This window comes from Delphinapterus leucas, chromosome 6 (genome assembly GCF_059928025.1).
Source record: "Delphinapterus leucas isolate spDelLeu-1000000601 "Yukka" chromosome 6, BTC_Dleu_Yukka2, whole genome shotgun sequence".
Lineage (NCBI taxonomy): Eukaryota > Metazoa > Chordata > Mammalia > Artiodactyla > Monodontidae > Delphinapterus > Delphinapterus leucas.
The window spans coordinates 71,705,692-71,725,139 of record NC_143134.1 but is presented as its reverse complement, the minus strand read 5'-3'; the positions used below and the strand labels follow the sequence as shown (position 1 = coordinate 71,725,139).

Genomic DNA, 19,448 nt, shown 5'->3' with positions numbered 1-19,448 from the left:
ACTGACAGGAATGCTGGACTATTGGAAACAGACATTAGAACTGAGAAGTAAGTGTGAAGGAAGCATGCTGCGCACCCACGGGCATTGAGGACGAGGACCCTAAGCAGAAAAAAGGCACACTTTCTACACACCTGGAAAGAATAATGGCTCCTCGATTGACACTAGCCCAGGACTTCAGGTTCTTCATACCAACAAGCTCTACGAGTGTTTTTGCAAAACAACCTGTAAAATAAACTTAATGAACATCATATACCCAGGTTTAAACTCCCAATCTCTCTCCCTACTACGCTTAAAGCTGGAAACCTGTTTTAACGAGAAAGCTAATAAAGCGTTCTCACCCAGTATCACTTAACACTAAAAATTCTAGCTCAGCTTTATGCAATGCATTTTTAATACAGCCATTTCTCTCCACTCTGACCCAAATCCTCAGCTATGTTTAGCAGTAATTACTCAAGAGAAACAATGACTTCTTATAAAATGCTCGCTTGGTCATGTTTGCATTTCTTTGTACTATTTAATGATTTAACCCTGACAATTATTCAGGAAGTAAATGTTTGACAGCAGCACCTCCTGTTTGGTTAAAATCAAGTTTCCCCTCAAGGAAAATGCTCACTCAGAAGGTGCCTTGAACACAATTAACGGTCAAATGACTATTCTGGCTTACACCTGGCAATTTCTCTCTACAATACTAAACATTTGTTCACCCATCAAAAATACGATTCATCTTTTGTTATTATAGTATATCTGATTCCCAAGGTCTCAGAGTGTATTATCTTATTCACTGTGCCACCTAAGTTGTTAACTAACTCTTGGACAAAGGAGAAATTCTGAAGACTAGGATCTGGTACAGATGGAGGTGGGGACAACCTATCTTAAAGGCAAACATCTTGGGTAGGTAGCATGTAAAATTCAAAGATACCCAAATATGAGGAGCCTTTAAAAGCCAAGAGGCCCACGACTATTTTACTCTTCGTGGCACATGCTCAAGAGGGACAGAAATCAGCTGGTGAGGCAGACAATGTTTTCCAAAGGTGACCACAACAATATCTCCTGTCTGTGTATGCTTCTAGAATAGTGCCACTCCCTCACCTAAAGGTGGAATTGATGTCTTCTCCTTTCAAACTGGGTGGGCCTTTGTGACTGACTTAATCAAGGGAGTACCGTACAACTGCCCTTAAATAACTTCTGAGGCTAAATCATGAAAGTACCATCCACCTACTTTGTCCTTCTAAAACTCAACCACTATATTGTGAGGAAACCCAACAGCCTAGGGAGAGGAAACGAGGCTGCTGGACTTAGCCACTGCCAGCCATTATGAAAGTGGATAATCCAACCCCAAGCCAAGCAGCCCCAGATGACTCAGAGTAGAGCTTCTGAGCTCCACCAAACACTGACCAAATGACTGTTGTTTTGAAAACTAAGTTTTGAGGTGGCTTGTTACACAGCAACAGATCACCAAGACAGCTAGCCACTCATTTGGTGCTACATGAAAATGACAAATACATCAAGTTCAAGCAGATGTGTTTTAGGGTTGCCAGGGCAATTTAAATGAGGAGAAAAGTCACTAGAAAATTGCTTGGATTTTAAAAGCAAGACGACTTTTCTGACATAAGCTCAACTATGCACCAACTTTTTAATAATAAAAAGATAATTCAATACATTATTTTTTCTTCAAAATTTATTACCAGAAGCTTCCTCTTTTCTAAAAAATTTACAGTGAGAAATAGGCCCAAGTCTCTGTTCTTAAAGTCAGAGTGAGAAGTAACAGTTCTATTACTATACTGGTTGCCTCATTAGCCATTAGAACTGCAACTTGCCTCAAGACATAAATTCATGATCTGTCACTTTTTTCAGACACAGTAACAGAAAGCCCAAACTGTTTTAACTCAGTGGGAGGAAGCCTCTTTAGTGGCTAAAATACCAGATGGAGTTTGAATTTAGAAAGAGAAGGTCTGGTCAAAGACAGGACTGAGAGGGGAATGATATGCAAGTTTTCACTCATCAATAAATAAAAGATGCTGTCCTCCTCTTGAGAGCTGAGTTTCTACAGAGCAGCTGTAAGGTTTATGAAAAACCAGGAAGTGCCAAGGCCTGGCTTGCTCTTTGGTCATATATATTTCAATGCCAAATAGGCACCAGTTCAAAATTCCCTGATGAGGATAATTTTCTTCTGCTTATCCTTTCCTCAAAACTAAAGATAAATATGCTTTTCAACTGGGATGATGATACTCACAAACTGGCCCTCCTACTCTGCTCTCACCATCCTCAAAGAATAAAACGGCATTTTAGAATGTTGGACAAGCCCGTTTTGAAGTCTGAAGTAGCAGAGGAGGGAGGAGAGAAAGGGAGGGAGGGTGGGAAAGGGAAAGAAAATGAAAGGATTCTAGGAGACAAATTTCCAGGGGGAAAATGCATTATTTGCAACCACTAAATCATTTCTTACTCACAAACTCAACAGACTCTCATTTGAACTTAAATGGCCGGCATAAAGTTCAGGGATGCCAGATATGACTGAAATTCCACATCCAATACAAGAAAAGGTCAAGTTGCACAGCCTACCTTCTCGTCCACTTTCTTTCATCTTTCTATCTTGCTCTATTAACCACTTCAGAACTAGATGTCCTGCAGGATGTTCTGCAACGTGAAGCTGTGAGGGGTCAAGAACATATTAATTAAAAAGCTGTTTTCATCCACTCTATACCACCACATACAGATAAAGTCTCAGGCGAGTTGAAAGTTCCAAAAGGCTTAAGAGGTCTTTATCTACAATGACTACTACACCTGGAGGGACGAGAGATCTACTCCAACCCTGACTGAAATGAAGATGGTTATTCAACATAGCATGGCCACTGAGGCAGCTCACATTCAGCTTCATGAGCTCCAGTTTGAACAGCTCCACCACCAGGCTCATCTTAAGATCATGCTAACCACTTTCCAGATTGTCATACGTAATTCTGAGGAGCAAAGAAACCGATGGGACAGAACACTACAGCAGAAACATTAAAACCTAAATGCTGAATGATGTTTAAATCATCATTTAAGGTGATGCCCGAGGAGCACTAGCTGATGAGCAGGCCAAGAAAGCATCTTTCAGCTTAACCTCACTCCTTTTCAAGGGCCATACCAACTGCTCGCACAGAGATCTCCTAGGACCTCTCCTTGTCCAGCACGGGAGACAACAGGCCCTGTGTCCTTACAGAGGAACTTTCATTACACATGCATCGTCCCAATTTGTTAACAGGATCTGCCCTGTGAGGGCAGGAGCCAGGGTGTCTCTAAGATCCATGGCCCATTTCTTTCCCCATCTCCTGTGTCAGAAAACAGTGGGCTCCCCATCCATGTGGGTCCATCAGGAGCTCACAACCCAGCACTGGGCGAGGGCCTGGCAGGATCTGGCTTCCGCCTTCCTCTTCCCTTTGCTCACTGATTTCCAGCCCCGTGAGCCTCCTGTTCTCAAACATGCCGAGCTTCTTCCTTCCTCCAAGGCGGCCGCACATGCTCTTCTCTCTGCCTAGAATCTTCTTTCTTCACTCAGCTACCAGTCCTTTGGGTCTCAGCTTAGCTTTCACTGCCTCAGGAAGCCCTTCTAGGACAGGTTGGCTCCCATTTGTATATAATCCCATAGAACCTGGTGTTTTCCTTCACAGCACGTATCTCTATTCTACAATAAATAATCATTTGTGTGCATATTTATTCAAGTATTGTGTTTCCCCAAATGGTATTCTCCTTTTTGGGGGTGGGGGGGTGTTGACCACTGCCTAGCACATATCCAGTGCATGAACCAAGAAACTTAAGATACAAGGCAGAATAACACAAGGCCCAAAAAACACAGGCAGGAGCTTTCAGAAAGAGCAAAAACTTTCTGATTGAGAGGGAATTAAGGGAGACTTCACGGAGAAGGATTCCAAGGCCCTGGAAGGGTTAATAAGGCTTTCTACAGGAAGAGCGCAGGAAAATGGAAACATAAGTAGCACGTGAGGTTGAGAAAAGAAGTACATACAAATGAAGGAAGTGCAAAAGTCCACAGCAAATTCAAAACAAAATTAAGAACACAGAATATACTGGAAAGACAGCCTGGGTCAATCATGGACAGCATTAAGAGGATTTTGTTTTTACTCTACAGGTATGTGGAATCATCAGAAGACAGTGCGTGTTAACAGCACTGTTTTGAATTCGCAATTTCCAAATGTACTGTGGGTATGAGGTGAGTTAATTATCACTAAAATTCTCTTTATAGCAATGTTCCCAGTAATTGGAGTTTTTGCAGCCACTGTGGCTTTCCCGCCTGTCTCACGATAGCACAGTACCTCTCCATCCTTGCCACCAGGATGCAGCTCTGCCGCTGCCAAACTGGCGACGGCATTCATGGCGGGCTGCACATCTCCAATGGCAGCTCCCAGGATGTCAGCCACAAGCACACACGCAGACTTATCCAGCACCACCTCTTGGGCGTGTCCTTGCAGGTAGCTTAGCAAAGCTGGAGAAATGGATTCTAACAGTTCTCGTTGGCGGATCTCTGTATCTTTCTTACTGTGGTAACATGTTGAATGAAGAATTAAGGTAAGATAAATAGCAAAGGAAATATGGTGTTTTATTATCACAGAAATCTCTAAGGGCTTGTAACAGTTTGTGCCACGCTCTGTTGTCTAATTTCTGTTGTGCATGTAGATAAGCAGTTTGAGGGCGGGATATCTGTCTTTCATCTTTGTGTCCCCAGGATCTGAACAGTGCCTGGCACAGAATGAGCGCTCAATAAGTGAAGCTTGCCTTGCGTAATACAAAAAAAAAAAAAAAAAATCCCGAACCAACCCCAAACCAAATAACAACAATAACAAAATATCTTACAACACATGTTTAGACTACTTTATGGATTCTGCTCCCTAGAGTACTTGATTAAGTGGTACCAGTTGCTTTAAACATAAAGCAAAACACACACCCGAGTGCCTACTATGTGCTGGGCCTCAGAGGCGTTCTTTTGGCATGATGCTTTCATTTCCTTTTCAGGATAAAAACTTTAAGAATCTGCCAAAACTACAGGCTTAAAAATGGAATTCACCTTTGGAGTTTTAGAGAGGGAGGGAGCATGAGAGGTGTACACATGTGAGTAGATTTATGGAAGCACATGCCACTCAAAATGAATGAACAATCAGAGCAGAGGAATAAAGGGCCCAAGCCCTTTATTCTACTGTCCCTCACCTGTGTGCGTTACCGTCTCCTTTCTGCAGAACTTCAATGATCTCTCTTACCGTGTGTGCAGGATCTCTGGGGCTTAGTAAATACAACAGGACCTTCCTTCCATATTTGTCATTTACTATGTTAGGCAAGGAATTAATAATTTCCTGTAAAATTATAGAAACAAAAAGTGAATCTATATGCTTAAAATAAACTATGATTGTAATCTGAATGGTAAAGAAGGATACATAACTTTTCCCCAATGTACTTAATGAAAAATGTACAGCTAGTTCTGAAGTCGTCTCATTAAAGCACAAAGAAATTTACACTCGGAATACAGAACTGCCTCTCTACTGGGACTAGCATTACTGAACAATCCATTTGTATTTAACCGACCAAGCTCAAGAACTTAAAAAATATATGTCTAAAGGAGTTATCTCATTCATTGTAACCAATATTTCTTAGGCCACTATTACTAGGGACATTGCTTGCTGGGCCCACTGAGCAGATACAGTTAATTTGCAGCTGCACTTAAATGGAGCAGCAGCATTGATGACGACCATTCTTATCAGAATTTCCCTAATGAGATGTATGTGAAAGGAGATAAAGAAACTCTGTTAAATAGAACAAGTGGATAAAGGCTTTTAAAGTTAGGTTACTTACTCATGGCAAATGAAGGCTGTTTAAGTATCACGTGGAAAACAAAAAGAGCGGGGAGGGAAATAAATGCAGAAAGACTCCATGGAGCAGTTACAAATAATTGCATTCTATGACATCTCCAATCAACTTAACAAGAACAGTAACCTCCTTTTCTAGTTGTTTGATTAAGGAACAAAGGCAATGTCATCCCCACCCCAACTGAGCTCCTGTGTAGATTTGGCGATATTTGCAAAGACAGAAAAATCATTGTTTAAAAATTCGTTTATTCTACGTATGCAACAGAAAAATCATTAGTCTTTCCCTCTCTAACATTCCTATTTCTTATAGCAAACCTAATATTCGAAGCCATGTGTGTCTGAACACCAGAGATTCTTCAGAACTGGCTGGGGCCACAGAAAGAATTCAGTCCAACCACCCAGCTTTACAGATGAGGGGCCCAGAAAGGGGGGAGGTGACCTGCAGGAGGACATGAGAGTGGCAGTGCAAGGGCTCTCACTAGTTCTGCTCCTCTGACTTCAACTCTAGTCTCTTTCAAAGAAAACATACACCCCATTCTTAAGGAAAGGAATTCTCCGGGAGATGATATACTCAGATTTGCTATTCTCTTGAGTGCCTACTGATTACAACGAGATTAGTAATTTCAGTGCAGGAAAAAAAAACAAAAAAACAAGCTAGAAAATAGGTGCAACAGATCGAACCACCTGAAAATGAATATAAATTTTAACCACTCAGAAAAAATGACGTAAAATTTCAGTACTAAAGGGGAAGACAGAAAAAAATGTACAGCACTTCATGGGGATGGGAGCTCTTTTGCAATTTCAAGGTAAACGTGTCCCAAAGTAGACTCAACATATGCACTTTTGAAAAAGAGGCATTTAGTGCCACAAATATGGGCTACTTTTAGTGTGGCTTTAGTTAAGGTTTAACCAACTCATAAAAGAAGATAAATGCTTTAATCAGTTTAAAGAGGAGACTGAGAATGATACATAGCTTAGGCCAATTTGTACAATCATTAAAAAATCTCCACAACTTTGCTGTCCTTAAAAAACCCTTTGGGATATTATACCTTTAAAACACCTGCTTTGGGCTTCCCTGGTGGCGCAGTGGTTGAGAGTCCGCCTGCCGATGCAGGGGACACGGGTTCGTGCCCCGGTCCAGGGAGATCCCACATGCCGCAGAGCGGCTGGGCCCGTGAGCCATGGCCGCTGAGCCTGCGCGTCCGGAGCCTGTGCTCCGCAACGGGAGAGGCCACAACGGTGAGAGGCCCCCGTACCGCAAAAAAACAAAAACAACAACAACCACCAAAAAAACACTTGCTTTAAAAAAAGAAAAAAAAAGGGAGGGGGGGAGTAGGCAGTGAAGAACATAAATGGCTGCTATTTATTTTTAATTAACTTTTTTTTTCTTGGCCTAGCAGCAAAAGGGGTGGCATGAAGCCAGCAATGTAGTCTTCAATGTACTTGATCTTCTCTGTGGGTTCTATACTTAAGGACTAGTGCATCGTACCTGGCTTGGGCAGAAATGGTTTCACCTTAACACAAAATGCATATAAAATCCATGCAAAAATACTACTCAAGGACTAGTGCCCAAATTCACTGAACTTTTACTACCTTTCAGTCTGTAATTAAGGAATTTAGAATCTACACTTATGTTGGTCTAAGATTCTTAAAAGAGTGCAATGTTTATAAACCAACAATCATATGAAACTAAAAAATGTTTACTTAAAAATGTGATATCAGTTAATTCTCCCCCAACTCCCCCTTATTCCTGGTTTCCTACCATCAAAAACATTCATCTCGGAAAAAATAAAACAGTATGAGTGATGCTATTTTATGGAGTACTAATTCATTTCTCTTTAACCTGGTTCACACACAGAGGAGAGAAATTTCTAGATGATCACCTGGAGAACACTGAATGTCAAAACACGTAGAGATAGGGAAGAGGCAGCTACAGAGCAGCTGATTTGTGCTGAATTTGGTCTTTGGGTTCAAGCTGTGTAGCCGTTGGAAAATCCTTTAACCTCTCTATACATCAATTCCCTTATCTGCAAAAGGAAATGATACACCTGCCCCACCTGTGGGCCACTACCAGGAGCAAATCAGAAAATTCACACTATAAACTGGAAACTGCTATAAAGTAATTATCTTCATATGGAAAACACCCATCAATATACAGCATCTTTAACTATGGAGGTTAAATAAAGCTGATGGGAGTCATGAGTTTGGCATCCTCAAAAGAGCAAAGAGCCCCAACAATGAAGGTTCAAATGTAAAGGTTTTCAATTCACTTTCCCTCTTACTTAGAGAAAATCACAAGAAGGACCACTGTTGTAATATCTTCCCCTTATGCTTTACTCTAAAGCAGGTATGTAAACAGAAGAAAAGTGCAAGAAGAACAAAAGATCTCCCTTGTGAAAATGTGTGGCCATTCTAACCTTGTGTTGGACGCTTGTCAGATTCTTTGGCATTCTTGTTTTGCCAACCCTCTTTTAAAAGGGAAAGGTAAAGGTCAAAATGAAAGGTGAACACTGGAAGTAAGGTTAGAGCACATATGCATTTTCAGTGGAAGAAAGAAATGCAAAATGCAACACACATTACTGAGCACCATGCCCATCCATGGTGCGTGTTCCTCTATGGAAGGTTGTGTGTGAACAAAAAGAAACACAGGCTGACCTTAACCTTAAAGAGCTAAAATCTAGCAGAAGAGGCAAGAGGAACTCTTTAAAAGTTAAAAATAAAAATAAGAGATTTAAATAATGGATAAAAACAGAAGTGTAAGAAGAAGGTTAGATCACTGGCAGTGACTGCAGCCTCTTGAGTGTTTTGTTTTAAAAAATGCGGTGATTTTATACAAAAGTCCAACTTTTTGGCTGCACTCAAAAAATTGGGATGAGGTTATTAAACGTACAGAGTTTTGGTTTTGCAAGATGAAAAAGTTCTGGAGACTGGTTGTACAACAGTGTGACTACACTTAATACCACTTAACTATATACTTAAAAATGGCTAAGATGGTAAATTTTATCACAGTTAAAAAAGAAAAATAAATTGGAAGATCTATCACCATGGGGCTCACACTCCCAGAGGCTGGAGCCAAGGGTGGCTACCGCCTTGGACAGGGCATGTGCATTCTAGTTCCCCCCCCGCCCCTCCCAACCTGGCCTGCCTCACTCATTTACCTGCCTGGTCAATGAATGTTTCTGAGTTTGTAAGCCCTGGGTCGGATCACAATTAACTGCTAAATGAATAGACGGCAAAGACAAAAATTATTAGAGTTGAGAGAATGGGGAGAGCAGGTCTGGCTGAGAGATCAGAGAACATTATCTGGAGATTGAATTGGAGCCTGGTCTTAAAGAGAAAAGGAGTGTTTGTTAGGCTATGATTTCAACCTGACATTTCAGGAAATCCAGTTACTCTGAATAGAATGCTTAGCAACACTAAGTTTTCTTGGCTATTTTTAAAAGCACTGCATAATGCAACAGGTTTTGTAGTGGCTGCGTGGGAAACACAGACACATGACTCTATATAACATACGGGCAGCATATCTGGCAACCCACAGTTCTGCTAAGTAAATGCCTTTGAGAAACGAGGAGACATACAAGAATGCTTACAGAATTATTTGGAATAGCAAAAAATAATATGAATGTTTAAAGTTACAAATACTATAAACAACCTAAATGTCCATCAACAGAAAAAATGGAAAAATCAACTGTGGTATATTCATAGAGTAAAAAACTATTTGGCATTGAAAAATGAATGGTTTAGAACAGTGGTGGGTAAACCATGGCCTGTAGGTCAAATCTAACCAGCAGCCTGTTTTTGTACATCCTGTGAACTAAGAATATATATATATATATATTTTTTTTTTTTACATTTTAAAGTGTTGCTAAACAAAAAACAAAGCAAACAAGAATATGCGACAGAGACCATACACGACTCACAAACCCTAAAATAATTACTATCTGACCCTTTATTAAAAAAGCTTCCTGACCCCTCCTTGATGATGACTCACAAACATAATGCCAAAAGGAAAAAGCAAGTTGCAGGAGAAAACACACATCACTTATACAGAATTTGTAAACATGCAAAGTAATACCATAAACATCTACATATAGCAAAAGGATAAGGGAATGCATGCAAATAGTAAGCACCAATCCATCACAGCAGAGGGGGGCGGGTACAAGGATATGCAAAAAAAAAAAAGGGCTTGAACTTCAACTGTATTTGGCAAGTTTTACTTCTTCATGCCCGATCAGGTGGGAGGCTGGGTGTACACTGTTATTATCCTTTATATCTTCTGTATAGCATCTTAAAGATACTACACTTTAAAGTATGTATCAATATTCACTCTCAAAGAGCAATTGGCCAGTGTACTTACTTCCTTTTTAGAGGATCACTGCTGTCAAAGCAGTTGCATCATACCAACAATTCCAGGGTCGGATTTTATAAGTATGTTTATTTTAGAAAGTAAAGTAAGTGGGAAACAGTGTGTATCCATTTTGAAAGGTGAGGGCTCAACTGACCAGGCTGTGATTTCAACCTGACATTTGCAGGAGTCTGGTTACCCTGAACAGAATGTTTTGCAACACTAAGCTTTCTTGGGTATTTTTTAACAAGCACTGCATACTGCAACAGGTTTTGTGGTGGATGGCGGGGAAAATGCAAGAGCAATTAGCATTCCATAATTTTATCACTGGCTATGTAGTTTAATGATACACAAAACCCGTTGAGCATTTGTCAGCTGGAGGCAAGGCATCAGCAAATGAGGCCATTCTCAGGGAAAGCTGCCCTAAGTATGAGAAAGTCACTAGGAATGTGGGTTAAACAGTTGTGCTTATCAAACTGATAAGCACAAAGAATTAAAACTGTTTCAACAGTGACTTTAAGTGGGATAAATCTTTGGAAAAAATTAATCTAGCAGACAATTGTGGCAAATCCTGAAGGAAGTTTGGTTTCTCTTAAAATCCATTTGGAACAGTTATGCAAATTTTAGTTGTCATGAAAATATTAAACAAAAGCAAGCTTTCAATAGCCCAGCCTGTTTCCATTTTCATGAAACAACTTTATTCATTAGCTAATCTATGGCCTCACATTTCTGTCACTGGAATGAAAAACAATCATTATTGATTGGAGTCAAAAGGGTAATAAAGTCACAAGGAACATGTCAAAATACTCAGTTTGTAACATCAAAGTCCTGCCAACTTGTTTCTTCCCACAATCCTATCCCAAAGAAAGTCATCACAATCTTAAAACAGTCAAGGGGAAAGCTGGAAAGTGACAGCAAGGGCATGAGAAATTCACACACTGGGACCTACAGCTGGCATCTGAGAAAACAAATCTATCCCTTCACCAGTTGGGACATTTTTCCTAATCAGCCAGCTCTAACTGGTCCAGATAGGCTACAAAGAGGCCACAGCACCACCACAGGCCAACAGGTAAATTCTCTTTCTGAACATCCATATGCTTCTCCCTGCAGATGGTGTGGAAGTCGCTTTTGTCACTAAGATTTCTGCAAGGGCCCCATCCATGTGTACCAACTTTCAAATGAATAATCTGTGTCTATACAGATGATGTGCTTTTTAAAACATTTCCAGGTTCGGTCCCTGCTACCAATGTTGCAATTTCTTATGCCTTCCCCCGAAACCTCTATCATACACCTAACACAACTTGCATGCTAGAAATAAAGGAAGGAAAAATAAAAGAGGATCACAGAATCTCAAGTCAGAAAAGGGGCAGTCATTGCAGAAAGAAGAAAATTATTTCATAATACAGTTTTTACTTGGGTGTAGTTTTTATAAGAGAACAGCTCAGTTGTTCTGAAGGCAAATTTAGGGTTAAGTAAACCGCATTCAATTATTACCACTTTATGGTCATTATACCAGGCTAAAAAAACTGAAATGAAAAAAGGAATCTAGTATTCTAATTTTAGTTAAAAAGTTTAATCTAACTCTACACCAGCTTTCATGAAATCTCTAAGAAGCCATCACAATTGAGTGAACTTCATCAGTTTTTCTTCTCCAGTTCAAGTCAGGACAGATGTATTGATAAGCTATGCAGAGGTAGTTTCTCCAAAGGGAGAGAAAAAAGGTCATGGATAGCTTCTGCCTGGGTGGACATGAGTTCTTGAATAACTGAAGAATTACTATGAAAATAAATTTCCGATCAAATCTAAACACTGCATCGCTAATTTTTCTTTTAGTATGTTACGTGGTCTAAAAAGTCACATTACCCTAATTTAAGCAGTCTTTTACATATTTAAAGCAACATTAATTAGTAATAATCAAGTAACAGGATTATGGTTTGTATGGGAATAAAGCAACCCCCCAAAATAGGCTTAAGGCAACTAAAAAATAAGAAATACTGGCAGAAAGTATTTACACATTTCAAAGTCTTTACACATCTACGTGTGAAATCAAACTTACACACTCACAAATGATGTATCAATTTAAATTAAATTCAAGACTATGTGAATTACTTACTGATATGATTATCTGCTTCACAAGCTTAGTATCATCAATACAGTCAAACGCCGCCAATAAAACCAAGTGGGAGTATTGGCCCTGTAGGAATTGAAAGCCAGTAAAGGTTAAAAAAATACACAGATTCTCCCTTTTCTTCCACCTAAGGAGTTACGTTAAAAGGTTATCACCCTGGGGCTTCCCTGGTGGCCCAGTGGTTGAGAGTCCGCCTGCCGATGCAAGGAACGCGGGTTCGTGCCCCGGTCCGGGAAGATCCCACACGCCGCGGAGCGGCTGGGCCCGTGAGCCATGGCCGCTGAGCCTGCGCGTCCGGAGCCTGTGCTCCGCAACAGGAGAGACCACAACAGTGAGAGGGCCGCGTACCGCAAAAAAAAAAAAAAAAAAGGTTATCACCCTGACGACGTATCCAGCATAATATAAATGAGATGGATAAAAGTCATTCAAAGAAATGTGCTCTTGTATCAGGACCTAGTTAATTATATTCTAGGGTGAGTAAGAAAAAGACAGAAACAGGTAAGCACATCCTTCAATATTAAATAGCTGAGACTCATTTTTTTAAACTAATCAGAATATAACACCTCTCAAAAATAGGTATCCTGTTAATGAATAGCTACTTGAAAATTAAACTCAAAGAAAGTTACAGTGACAAGTGGGAAAAAAAAAACTAGAGTACTGCAATCATAAAAAAGAAAATATATAAACTTAGATATAATTATATATACAAAATATACATAATACACATACACAGAAAATCCTGGAAGGAAAAACACTGTCACCACTGTGTTGAAGGATTACAAATAATTTTTCATTTTCTTTGGTATATTGTACAATTTCTTTAAAATAATCCTATATAATTAAAATAGAAACACTAAAAAAAAAAAACTAGAATAATATACTTATATAATGAATATGAGAATAAGATAAAAACAATTGCTTTCAAAAAGGAGAGCAGCACGAGATCATACAAATATACATTAGGACGTTCAGAATCATTCCTATTGAAATAACAGAATTTTTTCCATGATGCTGATATTGTTCCAAGATTTAAAGAACTTCTACTTTATGTTAAAAAAAAAAAGAAAGTTTTCAAAGCTTGTGGCATATTCCTTTTAAGTATCCCAGATGATGATATAAATCTTTTTTTACTTTAAGAGGGATTTGACTTTTGCTACCAGCCAACACTCATTCAGAGCCAGATCCGATGAATATGGCAGGAATAACATCTCAACTAGAAACAAACTGGAGAAAAACAACAAAGGTCTAACATTTTTACTATATATAAGACCAACAATCAACTAAGAATGGGCTAAGAACATGAAGAATCAGTTCACAAAGAGAAGTACAAATGGCTTTAAGCATATGAAATAATGCTCATTAATTAAGGACTATAATTAAAACAATGAAATACTATATCCCACCTGTCCTATACACAAAAGTGAAAGCCCTTGATAATATACTAATTTGGCAAAGGTTTGGGGAAGAGCAGGCACACTTTTATGTTGCTGATGAGACTGTAAAGTGGTTCAACCTCTTTAAGGGCAACTGACAACAACACTGAAAATTTTAAATGCATGTACTTTCTGATCCAGCAACTGTAGTTCTAGGGAGGTATCTTACAGACATGCTCCCACATATGAACAAAGGATATGCCCTGGAGAATTATTTGAAATAAAAAACTAGAAACTAACATGTCTGATAGTAGGGACTTGTTAAATGAACTATGGAAGTCATATAATAAAATATCATAAAGTCATTAACAGGAAAGAGGTAGATAGATGAATATATATTGACATAAAATGACCCCTGAGATGAATTAAATGAAGGAAACAAAGTAGAGAATGTTGTGCATATAGTACACAACCACAGGTTTCTGGTTTTTTAAGTCCCACACACGGAAACACACCCAAGCGTAAAATTTCTCTGGGTGAATACAGAAGGTGGAACAGAATTTAAATGAGAAATAGACAATTCTACAATTATACTTGGAAGTTTGAACACACTTCCCCAGCAACTGATAGAACTAGACAATGATAAGTAAAATCAGTAAAAACATCCATGATATGAAAACACTACAAACCATTTTGATCTAACTGACGTTTATAGAGGACTACACCCACATATTCTTTTCAAGACATTAACGTAGACCATCCATTGGTCCATAAAATAAGTCATTATAAATTTCAAAAGACTGAAATAATACAGAGTATATCAAGAAATCCCTAATATTTGGAAATTAAATACTTCCAAATAACCCATAGACCAAATCCATGGGTTGTATTAGTTTATCTCACCCCTTTAGAAGCAACTCCTTGAGATAAAAGAGACACTGAATTGTTAATTTGCTAACATCGCAATACCTTGTGGGGATGAGGTTGTCCAAAAAAATTTACTGTTGATGTAACCAAATTGTAAAATTAAAACAATCTAATTTTATTACAAAAGAGTGTCTTTTACTATCAATACCTTTCAGAACTTTTTTTCTGATGTCATTTTATTTTTATATTTTTATTTTATATTGGACTATTGTTGATTTACAATGTTGTATTAGTTTCAGGTGTACAGCAAAGTGATTCAGTCATACATATACATATATCCATCTTTTTTTCAGAATCTCTTCCCATCTAGATTATTACAGAATATTAAGTAGACTTCCCTGCGCTATACAGTAGGTCCTTGTTGATTTTCCACTCTATATAGTAGTGTGTATATGTTAATCCCAAATCCTAGTTTATCCCTCCCTTCCACCTAATAGAACTTTCTATTAATGTTCTATTTTTACTCATTTCTGATTTAAAATATTCAAACTAAAATGTTATACAAAAAGATTTACTTAATGATGAATTATGAATCATAAAATTCTCTCATACTCTGAAAACTCCTCACTAGAGAGCCTCTTATTTCATTTTGTTACAGCCAAGTTAGCTGCCTTCTATGTGTTTTTATACTAACTCTCTTCCTAGTCTTGAATCCTACAGAAGACAACAGATATGTATACAATCACAGAGCACCAGTTTATCTGAATTTGAATTAGCATTTACTGTATCAAGTACTCACTAGATGCCAGTAGTTCTTATTGGATTTTTCAGAGGGAAAAGTTGTTGATATCACTAATTTTAGTTCACCTGTAAATTAGAAGCTATAAAACATAATATATAAAATAGTTCAAAAATTGAAAACTAATGCTTACTACTACATATATTTTAGAATTATTATGGAAAACTATTTAGTATTTAAATACACAGAAATACTATTTTTTGAGACAACTAATCCTTTAGAAAGAACTTTTTATATCCTCCAATTTCATTCAAAAAGCTGTTACACCATCTCCAAAAGATTCCAAAGAATTATAAAACTTAACTAAAATTTTCTTTGACCACACTACAAATTTAATCTAAGAAAAGAGACAAGTTTCACTTTCTGTTATGTTTTGGTGGTAATGAAAATTGGTAACAAGTTTCTGAAGTGCAATTTACCTAGAGACTAAATATCAGGTCTTCAAAACTTATCTAATAAAAATGGAAAATTGCCACAATACAATGTTAAATGAAAAAAGGAGAAATTCATTTTGTGTAAATTTAATAATATATAAAAAGACATGCATATGCATAAAATAGATTATAACAAAATGAAACAATAAATAATTTTCTTGGTAATTTTCTGAACTCTTCAAATTTCCTATAATAGATATAAATACATTTTATTGTTAAAAATAGTTAAAAGAAATACATAGGTTTTTTTTTTTTTTAAGAATTTTTTTTTTTTGATGTGGACCATTTTTTTTTAAAGTCCTTATTGAATTTGTTACAATATCGCTTCCGCTTTATGTTTTGGTTTTTTGGCCCCGAGGCATGTGGGATCTTAGCTCCCCAACCAGGGATCAAACCCACACCCCCTGCACTGGAAGGCGAAGTCTTAACCACTGGACCGCCAGGGAAGTCCCCAAGAAATATGTAGTTTTTATACTTACATTAGCCACCTTTTCAACATAAGTCTTCATTGTTTTCACAATCACTTTCCTGTCCTTAAAAAAGAAAAATTGTCTCAATGAACTTATAGCTACAGGTTTAGTTACGGATTAGTTATAGATTAAGGTATTTCATAGTTAAAAATTTTATATAATATTAAACTTTCATTGGAGTGGCATACTTTTCATTAGTGAAAATAGTTATTCAACCAGAACCAAAAAATGCAATACACTATAAGTCCTCTCAGAGCTATTATAATCTTAGACTTCTATGTGACAATCCATTGAGACATAAATATGGAACCATAAAATTATTAGTTGCAAGGCAAACCTAGTGAAACTACCTCCTTTTATAGTAAGAACTGAGATCCCTCTTCCAATGTCTGAACTGTCTTCAAATGCATAAAGTCTAGCATACAGATGGCATTCAATACATTACTTGTTGAGGAGAAATTAAATTTGTATTAAAAAGTGGACGAAAGAAAAAAGTGGACAAAATACAACTGTCTTTTAAAGGCAGAATTATACCAATCAAGGAAATGAGGATAATTTCTGTTAAGCTTCTATAATTAATATGGTTCATTAGTTTTTCCCTCAAAGTACTTAAGAACCATGGGAGCAAATGCAAAGCTGCTTATTTTCTTCTCTTTCCTCTCCCTCTCCCACAACAAGATCATTAAATGAGGAATCAAAGAGGCTGACGGGTACCAAAACTTTTATAAACTTAAGCCTAACATAAATAGTGTGTTTACTTGCTTGACACACGCCTCCCCATATAAGACAACCCAAGGTTTTCAAACTTTAAGAAGACTCCAGTAGAGAAGAAACAGAAGGCTCAAAGGGGAGCCAGTTTCTGTGAGGCCTTGAGGCACAACTTTGCAAAGATAATATTGTTGTGCGCAAGAGGGCAAAACCCCAAGGAGACCGAAAAAGTCTAAGGAAAGGCAAGTCAAGCCCTGACTGACTGACGCTTACCTTGGGCGTGCCGTGCCACAGGCAGTGCATGGCCACCCGGGCGCCATCGTGTGTGTGCGCCAGGTATACCACTGCTTCTCGGATGGCTTCAATCACTTCCTGGGGAATAAATGCAGTTCAGGGCTTTGGTTTACTCTTTCTTTTTACTTTCTCACAGTCTGTCTACTAAGGAGCAGTTATGCACAGAGAATGAAAGGCAGAAAGTATAGGTAGCAAACAATTTAACAACCGCTTCCTGGAAACATTCTTTTCCATCAAGAGCAGTAAGTACTGCTGGCAGGCAATTTCTATTAAAATCCCTGAGTTCTACCAACGTCTGTTCAAAAATGTACGCATACGGTTGACCCCGAGTGCGATTTGAACCAGGCGGGTCCACTTACACGCAGATTTTTTTCAGTAAATATGTACTATAGCACTACACCATCTGAAGGTGGGTAAATCCGCAATCAAAACTGCTGATGGGGAGGGCTGATAATAGGCGGATTTTCCACTGAGGGGGACGGGAGTGTCGGCACCCCACCCCCCGTGTTGTTGTAGGGTCAACTGTATACGTATAGTATATTCTAAAGGACTTCTCAAGAAAAAAAAAATCTAAGAGTTGGCTGTGGGAAGAAGGGAGTTTTTAATTAAAAAGCCAGATAAAATAAATAAAATGTTCTTCCCTAAAAGAGTCATGTATATAACAAGCAGAAAACCAAAACACTAATTTTGTCTGAAAAAGTTTTTCTTTTTTAATTTATCACTGGATTACCTCTGGAAATCATATTAATAATTCTTAAGACACTTAAATAACATTTCTCTAAGAAATATTTATCCCTACATTAACATTTAGACTAGGTCTTCACTAGGCCTTTACTCAATGACCTTTAAGTAAAAACCCAATCACTAATTTATTACAAGGTAATTTTAGCTTATTTTTAATCTTTATTCCTTATTTTCAATGTATATAATTTCATAATTATATTTGGAAGTCTAGCATATAGGACATAAGTGAGTTCTGCCAGCTAACAGCTGCGGGGCCAGTTTAGTCCATTCCCGATTTAAAAATTTATATTAAATAAATACAAAGTCTCCTGCCAGGAAGGAGAAAAGTGGCCTATTTTTATCAATAAGGAACAGCAATTTCACCCTTAACTATCTCACAATCTTTTTCCAGGATAAATCTCAAGAACATAGCTTTCAGCTTACATACCTGAACTTATGAATCTCTTCAAAGCTATCCAGTTGGGGAGTTAAACATATATTCCAATTATGCTTCTTTTACCTCCAAAAGTTTTTTTTTTTAAAGTCTCTCTATTGAAAATGCCCCCGGGGCCACGAAGACCTGTCTGATTATTTTATATTCACACTAAGTTCCCAATGATTTTTTGCTATTACTAAAACATATTCAACATTAAAAAGATAAAGACTTTCTACTGTGGAATATATTCAAATGATTATTTTCTCAGTTCTGAAAATAAAGTCCTGCCTCAGTAAATCCAGAACTGTGAGATGCTGTGCTGTGCCAGAGCAAGAGAGAAATCCCCTAAAGAGAATCAGCAACTGCTGTGGCCACTGAACCACACGCTTAGGTGGGCGGCTGCTCTTGGAGAACTATTTTGCATGTCAGTTTTGAGAGGGTCAAAATTCCTATGAATGTTTAATCTGGCATATTTGTTAAAAAGACGCGAGTCTCGTTACTTGGTTATCGCTTATTATTAGAATGAGAACAAATGGATGATGAGTTCACAGTATGATGAGGCAAGCAAAATTCAGGGGACTAAATGAATTCTCATCTATATTCCCATCACTGACTTGAAGGGCAGTGCAATTTACCTTCGCTCTCATGTAAGGTCCAGTTTTTCACGGTTCACTTAGTGTCCTCCCGTAACCTTTTAACACCGATATAATTTTTTGTTTTTGTATCAATACAGGTGAATTTTGAACTCCCTGAATGCTGAATATTCCTCCATGTTAGTTAATTTTCTGATTAGGTTAAGCTACAGGATGCTCTCTGGATTATAATTAAAATATAAAAATTCAATGAAACTGATAAAATTATGGTCAATTCTACTGTCTTTCTGGCAAAAATCTAAATGGAATTAGTAGACTTCTTCAAAGGGAGTTTAGCACATTATCTTTTCTAAATAAGGAAACAATTCTTTAAAATTTTCAAAAGCCAATATACATCAAAGCAGTATTCCACATTTTTTACACAGTTCT

The 19,448-nt window shown here is 37.9% G+C and overlaps 1 protein-coding gene across 3 annotated transcripts in view; it reads right to left on the bottom strand.

Moving 5' to 3' along the window:
- PUM3 (pumilio RNA binding family member 3) overlaps nucleotides 1-19,448 on the bottom strand; it is a 42,818-nt gene that overhangs the window by 4,478 nt on the left and 18,892 nt on the right. For all 3 annotated transcript variants that reach the window (XM_089913250.1, XM_089913249.1, XM_022573592.3), the window contains 7 exons: nucleotides 17,247-17,345; nucleotides 16,275-16,328; nucleotides 12,308-12,388; nucleotides 5,197-5,339; nucleotides 4,308-4,530; nucleotides 2,560-2,647; nucleotides 132-222 (listed from right to left, as the gene is read on the bottom strand). In XM_089913250.1, coding sequence (XP_089769376.1) covers nucleotides 132-222; nucleotides 2,560-2,647; nucleotides 4,308-4,530; nucleotides 5,197-5,339; nucleotides 12,308-12,388; nucleotides 16,275-16,328; nucleotides 17,247-17,345 — 779 coding nt within the window. The remainder of the gene's footprint in view (nucleotides 1-131; nucleotides 223-2,559; nucleotides 2,648-4,307; nucleotides 4,531-5,196; nucleotides 5,340-12,307; nucleotides 12,389-16,274; nucleotides 16,329-17,246; nucleotides 17,346-19,448) is intronic.